The sequence below is a fragment of the Sitophilus oryzae genome, unplaced genomic scaffold (assembly GCF_002938485.1).
Source record: "Sitophilus oryzae breed Bouriz unplaced genomic scaffold, Soryzae_2.0 scaffold_179_pilon_pilon, whole genome shotgun sequence".
NCBI classification, from domain to species: domain Eukaryota; kingdom Metazoa; phylum Arthropoda; class Insecta; order Coleoptera; family Curculionidae; genus Sitophilus; species Sitophilus oryzae.
In genome coordinates this window covers 5243634-5259720 of record NW_022146501.1, presented here as the reverse complement: position 1 = coordinate 5259720, position 16087 = coordinate 5243634, and the positions used below count along the sequence as shown (strand labels likewise).

General features: G+C 31.5%; 1 protein-coding gene across 1 annotated transcript in view; it reads left to right on the top strand.

Annotated features, from left to right (window-relative positions):
* Positions 1–16087, top strand: part of LOC115882652 (cadherin-99C) — a 243377-nt gene that overhangs the window by 213306 nt on the left and 13984 nt on the right. The window contains exons 14-21 of the mRNA XM_030900847.1: positions 117–257; positions 3248–3532; positions 8731–8904; positions 11580–11789; positions 11853–11984; positions 13189–13305; positions 13891–14140; positions 14196–14612. Coding sequence (XP_030756707.1) covers positions 117–257; positions 3248–3532; positions 8731–8904; positions 11580–11789; positions 11853–11984; positions 13189–13305; positions 13891–14140; positions 14196–14612 — 1726 coding nt within the window. The remainder of the gene's footprint in view (positions 1–116; positions 258–3247; positions 3533–8730; positions 8905–11579; positions 11790–11852; positions 11985–13188; positions 13306–13890; positions 14141–14195; positions 14613–16087) is intronic.

Below are 16087 nucleotides of genomic sequence, written 5' to 3'. Positions count from 1 at the left end.
AATGATTCTAATAATGTAATAATTATAAAGAAAGGTATATCGACTATCTAATGTTTCGCATTTAATTATTGTAATTTGTAATAGATTATTTAAATAAAAGTACTTTTTGTTGACAGGCTGTTGATCCTGAAGGAGACCCCGTTTTGTATTCAATTGTTTCTGGAAATGACTTGAGGCAATTCGCCATTGGCTCTAGATCGGGTGTAATATCGATTATCCGTATGCTAGACAGAGAGGATTTGAACAGATATCAATTGGTAAGTTATTAAACATTATATCGCACATCCCCTACAATATAAAAATTAATTATAACCTTCTTGGCAATTATAACCCAACTGGCAGTACCAAAGCGCCATTACGAAATGAAAAAGATTACAGGCTAAGTAATATGATGTCTAGGGCTTGACCTCGCCAAAATTATCATCGATTGTCATTCCCCAGCCGTCTTTGACGCCACTTTTTTTCGGTCGTGTGGTATTTATCAATACAACTATACTTGTTATCACCGAGAAGTTCCTCAATATGGCCGACTTAGGTATTTTTTAATGAAAAATAAGTTGGCGTTACCGAATTCAAAACTTCATTTACTCTTTGGTTAACCCATGGTTAACCATTTTTCAGAATTGTCAAGTTGATGTTAAAGTTAGGTTATTAGGTGGTTATCATAAATGAAAACATAGATTATTCAAATTATTTAAATAAGAATAAAGGTATTTTACTGCAGATTTCAAGCGATTTTACTTAAAGGTATTTTCTAAACTTTCTCAGTGAGAATATTAACTTTCCTGTTTCTTATATTTCAGTTAAAGGGACGTAAAAACTATAGGAAGTGAATTTTTGTTTTCATGTTTTGACGATATTCAAAACTTCCTAGAATTATGAAGATTATTGAATAATTATAGTTGTTTAATAAGTGAAATTAGATTAAATAGAATAGAAGACTTGGAGAGAGATAGATCGCCCCATTTCTCTTAATTTATGTTTTTATTTCAGTACAGTTAATCACAAATTAAATTGTGTGCAAAAACAGCTATATATTTTATTAAAAATCTTATTTAAATAGTTCCTTTATATAGTGTTAAACTGTATATATAATTTGTGTGATATAATTTATGAAAATTTATATATAAAGATTAAAACACAATCCTCTGAGGGAAAAAATACTCAAAAACTCATTAAATATACTTTATTAAAAATAACAACATACAAAAATAGTCATCCATGCAAACTGTAATAATCAGAACATTATCCACATTATACCTTTATTAAATTTGTTTTCACACTCCTATCAGGAAAGCCAGAAATGTTTGTTTAAATATTAACTTATTTTAAATTGCCAAAAACACATCAGAATATGTCACAACCACAACTATAGGTGTAGAATCAGTACTAAATGGTATACCTAGTAAGAGATGCGTCAACTAAACAAATATAGGACAAAAAAGAATTATTAATATAGAGTTATAAAGTGACTTTCCTTTCAAACGTGAGGAATACCTGTAAAATAAAACATAATTTTTGGTTTGGTTTGGTGTTTGATATTCTAACTACGTCTATTACAAACCTTAAGTGCTTTTAGTGAGTAACTGTATTTCCTATTATTCTTTGTGTATCCTGTAAAGTAAAATATATATATATATATATATATATATATATATTTATGGATAAGTATATATATATATATATATATAATATATATATATAGTATATATATATATATATATATATATATATATATATATATATATATATTTCAAAAATATAAAAGCAAATGCAATAGATATAGTCCGTAAAACGAATAACTTTGAATTTGACAGTTCCCAAGTGGGCTTTTCTAGTGTTAATTTTATTAGGTTAGCAACTTGCGGGCCATAAAGCGACGCAATGCCAGTCTCTAATAGAACAGCCTCAGAGCGAGATTTATGACGTCACGCTAGTTAGATACTACGGATTAATAAATATGTTGTAGAATACATGGAAAACATAATTATTCCTCGTATTATTGGTTTGTATTTTAAAAATGAAATAGTTACATGAAATATACATAATATACAGTTAATAAATACAATATATATACCTATTTATAGTAATAAATACTTTGGCAAATAAACTATGAACCATACAAATGCAGCAAATGTTTTAAAATATGGCTGAAATCGTACTCCATAGTCAGTGTAGAAAGTTTTTGTGTTAAGAATAATAATTTTAAAAAATATGTGGTCATCTTTTGACAAATTTATATTAGTTTATTAATTGCAGTAAACATTATAATATATAAATAAATGTTGTGATTGCAAATAATAATACATCACTATTAGTAGATATTGAATGTTTTTTGTTAAATTTGATCGATTTTCAAACCCCAAAATTTAAAATATATTTTACATTTTACGCATTATCTTATGTACCACATTATTTGTATATTGTAAAACATTTGCTGCATCTGTATGGTTCATAGTTTATTTGCCAAAGTATTTATTACAATAAATAGGTATATATTATCTTCTTAATCTAAGTATATTATATTGTATTTATTAACTGTATATTATGTATATTTCATGTAAACTATATCATTTTTAAAATACAAACCAAAAATACGAGGAATAATTATTTTTTCCATGTATTCTACAACATATTTATTAATCCGTAGTATCTAACTAGCGTGACGTCATAAATCTCGCTCCGTGGCTGTTCTCCCATTAGAGACGGCATTGGTCTAATATTTAGAAGTGTCAAAAAACTGATGACATTTTACTTTTGTCAATTATGACATTTCGTGTTGATTTTTGCAAGAAGAGGAAGAACTGTCACTTGTTTTATTATTTTCCTTTTCTATTTCATGAAAGTAAAAAGAGTTACCTATCTGATTCGTTCAGGCACTCAATTTAAAGAATATCAGTAACTTTTTTGACAGAGGGATTTTATATTTGACATGTTGGTAAAAAATAACGGTCAAAATTCAAAGTTATTCATTTTATAGACTATATCAAACAGATTCATAAAAACTACTTACAATTATTGCATATATTATATATTTCAAGTGTTATTTGATCTTTGGTTTCATTACCAACATTACCTTCTTGAGGTCTTCTCTACTAACTAAACTTTTAAACCTTCTTTATATTTTTAAACTGATTTACAACAATCTGTAATGCCAGCGTTGTTTCATGAAATGTACAATCCGGACTGTTTTGGAAGTCAGTTTGCGACAAATACAAAATGCTTGTAATGCTACGAACTTTTACAGATGATAAAAGCTGAGGATACCGGCAAATTGTCCAGCACCGCCACCGTCAACATCAAAGTGACCGATATCAACGACAAGAACCCGGAGTTCGAGGGCGATCCCTACTTGTTCCGCGTCAGGGAGGGCCTGGAAAAAACGTCAGTCGGTTTCGTGAAGGCCGTGGACGCAGACGAGGGCATCAACGCCAGGATAACCTACTCTATTCCCACGGGACTGCCGTTCAACATCGACAACGAGACGGGGGAGATCAGGACGAATCGGCCGCTCGATTACGAGACGCAAAAAGTAAGTGAATTTTTATTTAATAGCAGTAATTTGAAAAAAAAACTATTGAAGGTGTCTAATATTATTTTTACACTCTCCAAAAAAATCCTTTATGGGTATTTCGCCACTGCACTGCAAGAAAATCTACAAAATAAAATAGTTATTTTTTGTAAACACGTCTGCGTTAAACCTAAACGGACACTGCTTGTCAGAAGTTATGTTTACAGTTATACAAATTTGCCTATCAAAGAGAAAAATGCTTAACGTTTCGGAAAGTTTATCTCTTTCCGTCGTCGGAAGCAAAAAAGATTACAAAAAATAAGAAAAAAGCTATTTAAAATATTTAAATTCAGCTATTCGAGAACACTTTACTTTTTTAAAACAACGTAATAAGTTAGAATAATTATATTTCTTTCCTAACTAAGTGGTTTTATCGCTAAATTTAACTAAAGCTAAGTACAACACAAATCTTAAATACGTGGACTATTGTAACGACAAATACATCGTAAAAGACTATTTTGATAGCATCGAGGATTCAAGTTAAACTTTTTAGAAAATAATTTAAAGAAAAAATGAACCTGCTCAGATGCTTGTTCCGAGTAAAATCCTAGAGCTCTATGATTTGCTTTTATAAACTCTGGCACAAGATGCAGAATTGCATGAATCTTTGGAGTTATCTTAATACCTAAGTTGAGTATTTCCAATCTAAATTGTTCGATGTCATGTTCAAAATGTTTGTTTAGTGCTTGAACAAAACAACTCGAAACTACTTGATTGAATGCAGAGAACACTGCAATATATTTATTTCCTAAAAAAAAGATGTTTAGGTTTTTGCTTGTCAAAACTTTGAATAGGATTCTTTACCGGGCGATATCGTCTTCAAAATATCCACTTTCTTTAAAAGTTGTCTGGCGTTATTTCCGTTACATTTTCCATAATGATCTAGTTTCAATCCCGCTTTTTTATCCATTCTGTTGCAACATTGGTATTCTCCAATTCAAGACAATCAAATAGTTTTTGAACCACACCTAACAAAAGGTGAAGCTCAGGAGGGGGAATATACTTTAAGACAAGTGTTTCTTCGTCGCCAATGATTAAAGGTATGTTTATACAGTTCATTGAACAACAGTTTAAAATTGAACAACAGTTTAAAAAATACAAAAAAATATATCAAACAAAAACGCTTACTAAAATCTTTGGCTTTTGTTATATTTCCTCCAGATTGTTCCCATAAATTTGTATTTTCTGTAATACTTTTTATGGTGCTGAATGGTCGTTTAATTTCCATTTCCTTTACATTTACATCATACCATGGGCAAGTGTAAGTGGATGAATTTGACTGAAGACCAAGGAGAATCATAATAAGCTTAAAGTCGGCGGCAAAAGTATAGGAACAAATTCCACATATGGACTGCAGATCTAACGTCTCAAAGAGGCTTTTAATGTTAGCATAAGATTCAGACAACTTTGGTCCTAAGCCAATTATGAATAGTTTTTAATTCCAGCACTTTTATATTTCTTGAAATATTCGGGATCATTTTCAGGGAGCACATTCAGACAAACTTTAAGTGATCCACCACCACTATCAATGCCAATTTTTACATGAAAATCTTCAGATAATTCTCTAATTTCCAAAATATATGATAGAAGACCAGATAAATCTGAGCAGTATACAAAAATTAATATTAACTGAATTAACATTTTTCCTTTAAATTATTTTCTAAAAAGTTTAACTGGAATTCTCGTTCAGAATACTACCAAAATAGTCTTTTACGATGTATTTGTTGTTATAATAGTCCACGTATTTAAGATTTGTGTTGTACTTAGCTTTAGGTAAATTTAGCGATAAAACCACTTAGTTAGGGAAGAATTATAATTATTCTAACTTATTAGTTAACATTTTTATGCAAAATAAAATATATAGCTGTAATATGATTTTTTTGACAAATTATTGTTTCAGTTTTTGGTCTCAAAATTCAAAGTCACGTTACGTCACTGGATCTATGGAAATGATTTAGTTGTTCGATGATTTTGAAAGAACGCATTATGGCCATTAAAAAATTACTAATTTTACAATTTATATATTTTTTATTTTGAATCATATAAAAACCGAACAGTGTATACTCGAGTATTACACATGTTTTCTCTAATACCGTTAGTTTTGTTATCGTTATGAATGTTTATTAAAACCAGGACTGTATCGTTAGTCTTTAACGTTTTTTTCATTAACATGACTTTTCGACAATGGTCACCAAAACCATCTCGTCATATTAAAAAAATACATCAAAAAGTAATGATAATTGCAAAAACTGCGAATTGATCGTGATCAATTCATTTCGCTCTTAAAAATTAACCGAAGCGTATTGCAATATGTATTGCGAATATGTATTGCCATGAATCAAAAAACAAAATGCTCAGGAGTCATGGTTCTGTCCATAAAACTATATTTTAGGAAAATTTACAAACGAAATTACTGCACAGAGTGTTTAAAAGTTAGGGTAAAAAATATCCTCGTTAAACCCTGTATAATATGCCAAATACTAAAGTTTATAAAAAGCTGAGTTTACGAATAAAAGGTGATATAATTATATACAGTTTGCTAAAAAATTCATGAAAATAGGGCTAAAAATAACAAAAATATAACACTTTAAATTTGACTGTATCTGAGTGTATAATCAAGTCGATATTATTATATTGTCAAGATATATTAGTTTCTGTCAATTTTTGGATGTTATCTATTCGCATCTACCCTTGCTTTCGTGCTACAGACTTTTCTGTATTTTTCTCACAATTCAAGAATATATGATTAGCACGTACTAATATCAAATCAACCTTTAAAATAAAAAGACTTACTGTTTGACCAGCGGATCTGAAGCTACGGAAGGAATTCGAGAAAAAAAAATCGATATTGCCACGTTTATCTATAAAATTGCAAAATTGCCAGACATGAACTATAAATTTAATATATTTTTATTATATATAATGTGTTTAGCATATATTCTGACGTATATTACTAAGGAATTTTAACGTAGTTCATATTGTTCGATATGTTTTATTTAATAACTTATTTCTTTCATTTTGTATAATCTGCTTATTATGAAAGTTGAAGATTTTTAAACGATATCATTGGCAAACCGGCATCGCCGCGCATGGCCGCCTATTCATCGAACATGATTGGCGAGAGTACGTCACAGGATTTGTTACCACGCGGTTGCCATGGCTTCTACGCCTTTTCTATTCGCTTGCTTTATCCCCAACTTCACGGTCTCTTCTGAAAAGAGTAGGAATATTGAATACTATTGAAATATCGAGTGGCGGTGTCATTTTTTTGATCATTATTACTTTATTTCATTATTTTATACCGGTTATCCTAAACTTTATTCCTATATTTTTCGTATATTTGATAGTTAAGTTGTGTTTTATTGTTTTGTTATCTTGTTATAATGTTTTTCGTTCGTAGTTTTTAATTATTAATATCAAGTTTGATCGTATATTTGTGTTTTAAAACGAATAAATTTGTTAAGGGTAAGACGCTACATAGTCAGACAAGAGAAATAATAGCTAATTTATATAGGTAAGTTAATAATAACGTGGATGAAATCTCATTTGGTGTATTTCCTTGTGTTCATAATAGGGTTTGCGATGAAGAAGCTACAGAGAGTTCGCTTGAGTTGCCGCTTAAACGTAAACTTGAGCGGATATTTCTTTATACCGGAGTTAGCGTATCGGCTATAAAAAAATTCACACAGAAGATAAAAAAAAGGCTGAAAACTAACCCCGATAAAATGATATCCTCTCTGGAAAGAAACGACCACGTGAGACTGCTGTCGAAAAGCTCAACGACTTTTTCGAAGTGGTCAGGAATTTGATAAATAGATTTTATCTCGAATTCAAACTCGTCCCCACAATTAGAAAGCTTTTGCAAAAATTGCAGGAAGAATCGAATTTTCCTTTTGCAGGGAAACGCTTAGGGGGTTATTAAAATCAAATGAATTTTTTTGGCGTAAATGTTAAAATAACAGATAAATATTAATGGAGCGGCCCATTATATTGCAGAGAGAGATATAAATATATATACGCGAAATTCGAAAATATAGCCAAGTATTATCTATTTGGATGTAACATATGGGTAGACAATGACCTAACCTTTAAAAACTGCTGGCGGAGGATACCATATCTGGTGTAATAGGCAATATTGGATCTACTGGTGAGTAAAATTATGTTTTGTTTGCGCTTCCAAAGTTAACTATTTTCAAGATTTTTTTGCTGGAAATAGTTATATCTAAAATTATGTATTATAAAAAAAATATAGTTAGTACAGATATATAAATAAATATACCTCAAGACTCAGTCTTGATCATCTGCTGATGGCAGACATGGTTAGCGAAACATGCGTCCAGTGTAAAATTAAAAGTGTTTTGGTGTATTGTACTGATTTAGTGTTTTATTTTGCTGCGTAACACCAAAGGTTCCAACCCCCAGCTGTAATTATTTCTTCTATTATATTAACAACACGATAATATAATGATTCAAAATATTTAAGGGAGCTTTAATAAAAGCTTTTAGTGTTTATCTGCTAACTCAACAGTAACGATTCAAACAGCATAAAGTTTTTTGAAAAAAATTATTAATCTGAGTATTATATTTATGATACACATTATTTTCATATAACACCGTACGCCCATGCCTATTTTATGAATGAAATTGGGCGTGTTTTGTTTACAACTGCATTCCCTTGCCGATACCCCGTAGCTACAGATCCGTTGGTCACACTATAGGATGACTGCCTGCAACGACACGTCCCGTAATCCTGCTGTTAGAACGTAACAGCTGATTTTTATAAATGGAAACCAGTTGTTGTTAGGATATTCTATTAATTTAAGAGTGTTTTTTTGACATTGTGAATGATCGTAAACTAAAAAGTGTGACATGTAATTGAAACCGAGACCACTCATTGCGAGCTGAATGAAGCTTAATAATAGCAATATTTAAAAAAATTAATGGCATTAACTGGAGGTCAGAGTGTTAAATAAGTATTCATTGATTCCTCATCGAAATTCACACCAGTACTTTTTAACCAATAGTTATAAAGTAGATATTAGACTTAAAATAATTTTATTTTAAATCTATGGAAAGAAGCATTTTTGTTCTGATTTTAATATCCAAATGAATTTTAACAACTTTAAAATTCACTTTTAAAGACTTTTTTCTCGTTCTAGGGATATCAGTTCGTGGTAACAGCAAAAGATGGCGCACCCGATCCGAGAATCGCTACAGCAACTGTAGCGGTTGAAGTTGAAGATGTCGAAGATGAAGTCCCGGTTTTTAGAGACGAAAAATACGAGGCACTGATCCCGGAAAATATGGCTGATCATTACGTCACAACAGTCGAGGTAGGTACCTTAATAGATTTTAGAAAACTGGAATTTTTGCACGAATTTTTGCAATCTCTGTATTCATGCAAATGTATTTATCGACATACCCCCTACATTTGTCGACAACGTAAAACACAACTAACAAATTATTGGATCTACCTTACCTTATATTTTTATACGGTTTAAATAAATTCCAGATTTTTGAGTTCTGCTTTAATTGGTTCCCACTTGGGAAGCAGAACGGTTCTGGTCCAGTTAGTGCAGTGTTCGCTCCTTTTCTAGTTAGATCGTTTGTTTCCTCATTACCTTCTATCCCTTAGTGGGCTGGCATCCAGTATAGGAGGTCTTCATTTTCTTTGCCTAATTTTTCAGCTCCTCTAGGCATTTTTTGGCCAACTTCGAATTATTAATGGTTACTAAGATGATCGCTCTGGAGCCTGTTAAGGCTGCTGGACTATCGAATAAGATGGCTATTTCTTGTTATTTAAGATTGTACGCATCTTTTGATAGCGTAGATTTCTGCCTGGATTTAATATTTAAAAAAGTTGTCCATTAATCCCAAAGAGACCTGGTTTATAAAACCAAGAAATGCAAAAAAACTCAAAGTATCGGTCTCAACATTTATTACTAAAAAGTAGCGATGGGAACTATCGAATGAATTAGACTATCGAATGGTTACTGAATGAATGATTTCAACTATCGAATGGTTTTATTCGAATAAAATCATTCATTCATTTGTATACTAAAGCATATGTGACAACCTCGCCGTGCAACTAAATGGTTATCGTTGAGCCACGACTATCGAATGCTTTTTTGATAAATGAAATTTAGTATTCGTTTGATTTTTGTGTGCGTCAGTGCATTATTAGTTCTTCCAAATTTTTATAACTTCACCTTATAAATACTGTGCTATTTTTGCGTTTATTAAAATATTTAAAATACTAAAATAGTAGTTTTTTTTTAATTGACGATTGTGTGCGTGTGCAGGTGTCAACATTTTTCCGAAAATTTGTGTGATTTTCCGTAGCCCGATCTTTCAATTATTTTATTTTATATGGTATATATGGTCTATTTTTTAATGGGGAATTTTGAGAAGTAGCAATTTTTAAGAGAGATGAGATGAACTTAGAATTCATTTTAAAAATACATATTTGTATTTTAGATGTTTTAATAATATGAATTAGTTGGAACTTAATAATCATATTTAAGTAATGCGGTTAAGTAAATGGTTATCGAACTCATACTATGGGGTGAGAAAATTAACTTGAAGTTTTACACGTGCCAATTTAAAAAAAAAGTTAACGATGTTTGTATTTTGTTTATGCTAATTCTCTTACATGTAGTTTTTTGCGAAGAAATATTTCATTTATTTTTTAATGTAAATGCCAGTAAAAGTAAATATTATTTTTTAATAATAATGTAAAGTACCCAATATAAATAATTTTGATTTCTAATTTTTCATTTATATTTTCCTTCCATTACACTGCATGCTTAGAAAATTAATAAATGTTTATATTTCATGATTTTAAAGTTTGTTGTTAATATAACAAATTAGCTCTGTAATTATTATTATTTAATAAACCAACGATGCCAAAAAATTTAGAGACTATATTATTTTTAAATAGGATCTAATATAAATAATTTTGACTTCTAATTTGTTGTTTATATTTTGCTACTACGTAAAAAAATGTTTATATTAAATTATTTTAAATTTTGTTGTTAATAGGTATAACAAATTATTACTGTTATTATTATTTTTATTAAACCAGTCTTTATTAAAAACATTAAAAATCATTTTCCTACATCCGAAATATTTTATTATCTAACCTAACCTAACAACAGAATATTAATAAAAAAAATGCAAAATATATAGACATACTATCCGTAACTAACTAAAGCCAAACAATAATATTCTTTGCTAATATCAACTAATACCAATATATGGCAACAGCGCCCTTCATAATGTATTTTCTGTGTAAATACTAGCACCTCAATAAAAAAATAATGTGTCCTTATCTTTATATGACTCCGCAAAAAATCAAAGATGCCGGCTTCTTTCTAGCATTGCCACCGACCGCTGTCGGGTTTCTCGAAAGAAACCTACGTCGCCGGGCGACAACTAAAATCCAGTTAATATTTTATTATAATCGATCCTGACGAATAAATGAATTTCATAAATGAATGAATTTTATAAATGAATGGTTTTTGCTGCCGAATTACTAGAATACAATACTTCAAGGCAGATGACGCATCTATTCGATAATTTTTATTCGAATAGTTTTCAACGAATGTTTTTTTTACTAGCTATCGAATTATTCGAATGAATTGCAACTATCGAATGTTTCGATAGTATTCATTCGATAGTTCCCACTACTACTAAAAAGTTAAATTGTGTCACGTGTTTTGCTCATAAGAGCATCATCAGCAGGAAAAAATCCAAATCATTCATTAATAATAATAAAAATTTACGTTACTAATTTAAGTTACGACCACCTTTTTTATTATTAATTATTGATTTGGGTTCTTTCCTGCTAGATCTGATGATGCTCTTATGAGCGAAACACGTGTCACAATTTAACTTATTACAATAAATGTTGAGACCGAGTTTTTTTGCTTTGTCTTTTGTATGCCTAAAGAACGCTGGGGTATGTGCTCATTAACCGATAATAATATAGAATATTCTATTTTTTTAGGCTTTTGATCCGGATACCATCAAGAAAATAACCTACGTCATTCACCAAGGTCCAACGGACTTGTTCAGAATCGATGAAAAAACCGGCGCCATCTACACCACCAGGGGGCTGGATTTCGAAAAGGATGACCGACACGTACTGATCATCGGTACTTTGGAAAACATGTCCAACGAGAAGAACAGTACGACAAAAGTTATCGTGGATGTGGAGGTTGGCTAGGAAACTTTATAAGTGTATTGAAGGAAGTTGACTTAAATGCTTTATTTTTTGCAGGATCGGAATGATATACCTCCTGTTTTTACCATTATCCCACATCCGATTAGTTTAGAAGATGACGTGGCAATAGGTACGACGGTAACTACACTGGTAGCTACTGATTCAGACGGTACTGCTCCAGGAAATAAGGTAATACATTTATCATTAATTAATTTTTATAGCATTAAAATGTATAGCAAAGTAAGTATAGACCATCTGAAGTAAATACCTAATATAGTTTTGATTTCATGACACTTCCTGTATTTGTAATGTTTTTTAAGGAATGTTGAAAATATATATATTTTTTATTTATTTATTCATATCATATCTCTAAAATTATCGAGATACAGGGTGATTGCTGTAAGTGGGTTATATTTATTTGTTATTTAGCGTATGGCATATTAAGACACAAAGTACGTATATGACACAAAGAAAAAAAAAAGAAATACAAACGCTAAATAACGCTGGATAACGCTAAATGAACTAGCAATTCTTGGCGGTTAGACAAACCAGGAAGATTCTCCTGACTATAAGACACCTAAACAACCATCCAATTTAAAGTGGGTTATAGAATAGAATAGAATAATTTATTGATGTCAACACCATACAAGAAGTGGTGTACATAAGTCAGTTGGTTATGCTTTCGGGGGATGACAAGGGACGTCGAAATATTAATTTTGATACAGCACACTATGGGTCGGAAATGTTTCTTACGCAAGATACAGGGTGTTAAAGTTTTTGAAAAATTAAAGATATTCTTTAATAGTTTTTTAACAATTGAAGGTATCGTTATAAAATTTTATTATAGGAGTCTACGTAACAGAGACACTTTATATGTAAAGAAGAAGTTTGTATCTGTATCTCTCGTAAGATATCTGTATCTCTCGTAAGAGGCATTTCCGATCCATAGTGTGCTATAGCAAAATTAATATTTTGACGTCCCTCATCATTCCCAACTTACAGGAATCACCCTGTGTATTTACTTATATCTTAGGAACTTTATTACGTAAAGTGATCTGAAAGGAAGACAAAAATGCAATAATATACAGGGGGTTCCACTTAAAAATATATATACCAATCCACTCACATTTTTTTGAGTCACTCTATAGATGATAAAATATTTTTCCTGAAATACATCCCCGTACATACCTTAGGTTTTCATTTAAACAGAATTCTCGAGTTTTTTTGTTCTAGGAGCTACGATTCTAGATGCCCGATACATTATTGCCGAACCCTGTATATCATTTTTATTGAATTAATCTTGATTGATAATTCAGATTTTATGGCAAACAGAACCTGCAACCATTTACCTTATTGGCAGTTTTATATATTTTACTCTTATTTCGTTTTTCAGGTGAGATATGAAATTATTGGACGTGGAAAGGCAACAAAATATTTTCAAATTGATCCAGACACCGGTACGCTGAGAGTAACTAACGATTTGAAGAAAGAAGTAGATACCGAGTACCAGGTACGGACTTTCTGTTTTTTTTTCATAATTCAAGAATGTATGATTGACAGATACTATTATAAGATCAACTTTAACGAATATTTATTATTTAAATTGTAAATTGAGATGTGTGGGACGAATTCGATTAAAAATCAATTTTCCGTAAAACACTCCTATCAATCGATGAGTATGTCTCAATACCAATCCACCAATAATTTCAAAAACCGGCGTTTAAGCCAAGCTCTGGACATACTTGGACATACTACTATTTGTATGTCATTTCCAGATGAAAAGTTTGTTTGTACGTCTTTATTTTTTGAATAATACCTCTTAAAATAATGAATGGAACTACGAGTGGGGACCATGTAGTTAAAGATATGGACCGTGGTAGCAGAAAAATAAAGAGAAATTTCTTAAAAATAAAGAGAAAATTTAAAGTTTCTGGCAAAAAGTGTAACAGTTTTTCTTTGCTTGGCAAAATTCAAAAAATGGGCCCAAAATGCATCTAAAAAGTCTGCTCCTCATTTTTTGAAATCGTAGTCGTAGCACATTTATTTTTTCATAATTTAATAATTATATCGTTTTTTAATTATTGTTAATTTTTAGGTTGATGTTCGAGCCTACGATTTAGGCGAGCCACAACTATCCTCCGTCATTACTGTTGAAGTATTTATTCAACACGTGGCAACGGTGGCCCCTGAAGTAGGACTTCGTTTTGCCGATACTTCCTATACCGTACAGTTACCAGAAAATGCCACAGTCGGAGAAAAAATCAAGACACTAACTATAGTCAATGCCAAAACGCACGGCACGAGTATTCCACTTAAATGCCAGATAATCAGCGGCAACAAAGAAGGTGTGTTTACAGTATAACATCTTTCTTACAGTATATTATAAATTGTCCTTTTCAGGAAAATTTGTTCTCAATGTCACCGAGGACCGCAACTGTGCCATCTACCTCAACAATTCCCTAGATTTCGAAACCCAAGAACAGTACATTTTCGACGTTGAAATCATGTCACTGCAGGGTTTCATCAACAAGGATTTCGCTGTCACCCAAATCACTGTCAACGTCCAGGATGTCAACGACAACAAGCCAATGTTCATCTATCCTGTCGAGTCGAGTTTAAATTACAGAAACGTCAACCGCAGTAGAATCGAGGACGTTGGTGATAATGACATTGAAACGCACTCGAGTGGGGATAGATTTAAAATGAAGTATTACGCGGCCATTCCTATAGATTCAGCTATTAACTCGGCGGTTACTCAGATTAAAGCTGAGGACATGGATAGTGGAAAGTTTGGTAGAGTTGTGTATAATCTTGCAGGTGAGTAGGCAGTTACAGCGTTTTCACATGCGACGGACCGTCCGTCGTGTTTTTTCAAGATAGCCGTCGGACGAACTCCGTCGGACGGAGCATACGCGCCCATGTGAAATTGTTCATACCGTGCTGGCAACTGTTACTTTTGGGTCGGCATTTACATGTGTGGAAGTAAATCGCATAGGGATCTTATTAAGTCGGAGTCAGAGAAATGCGACGGTGTGCTGTTGCGGCGTTGCCGGTACGCCTTTCCCTATCAAGTAAAATAAAATCACGATCGCAAACCGCTTATTTTTAAAAGACTTTTTTTCAAGAGATAACTAGATAAAATCATTACGACATGTTTCTGAGCATCTGAAATGGAATTATAAGGATATCGTTAGTTTAAAAACTCTTTAACACATAACAGACCATAACTCAAGAACCACTTTAGATATTGAAACTTTTTTTATTTTCAAGATCGGATATTTTACAATATGTTTACATAAGAAAAATTCGTTAAGGTTGTTTTTTCCATTCAAAAATTGTAAACAATCCATCCATTTAGTTTTAGAGCATAGCAATTTTCAGCAATCGTGTAATTTTTTTATTGATAAAGATTTTCACATACTGTCTGCAAAGAAAACACAGCAGAAATATTAACAAAGTTCTTGAAAAAACTACAATCTATTATTACTTATAGATTTCGAGATATCGATTTTTGAATTTAGAGTTCTAATAGCGCGACCACTATCAAACACCCACTCAATTCCCCTTATTACCAAAAATGCAAGTGTTTCTAGCTTGCACTTAAAAAAAATCAAGCTATAGGGAAAATTACGACTCGTTAATTAATAAACAAATTAAGTATTACGAGACGTAATTAAATCGTGAAGCTGAACGCATGACGTACACCTTTCCCCCTTTGGCAGCGTGTTTACTGTCCTCTTTTTGTTCAGTACATTATAAACGGTAGTACAGTACAGTACGCATTGTACTCCTCTTACATACGGAAATCTCGACCCAAGACTAACTTTTGCCAGCACTTAGTATAAACTCATGGTACTTGCTCGAAGTTGCGGACGCCCCGCTCCATCTGAAAGCGCTGTTAAGGGATAAGAAGTTAGAGTTTTTTTAATAATATACAGGGTGTTTTATAAAACATGTGCCATCTCTCGTGGGGAGATTCCTCGCATAAAAATAAGATTAATTTTTCATATCAACATAGGTCCGATTCCGCTTTGTTTCGTAGTATTGTTTCGAGTACATTTAATAGATCTTTATTATTTTAAAATATCTAGGTGGCTGTGATATACCTTTTGTTAATTTAACACAAATTAAAGGATGCAGAGTAAAATACACAACGGTAGTAAAAAGATACACGTTTAAAACATATTTTAATTATTACAGAATTAAAACTAGATATAAACCCATCATTATGTGACAAAAATTAGCCAGATGAAATCAAATGCGCAAAATGCTTCCTTTCCTGTTAACTGCAT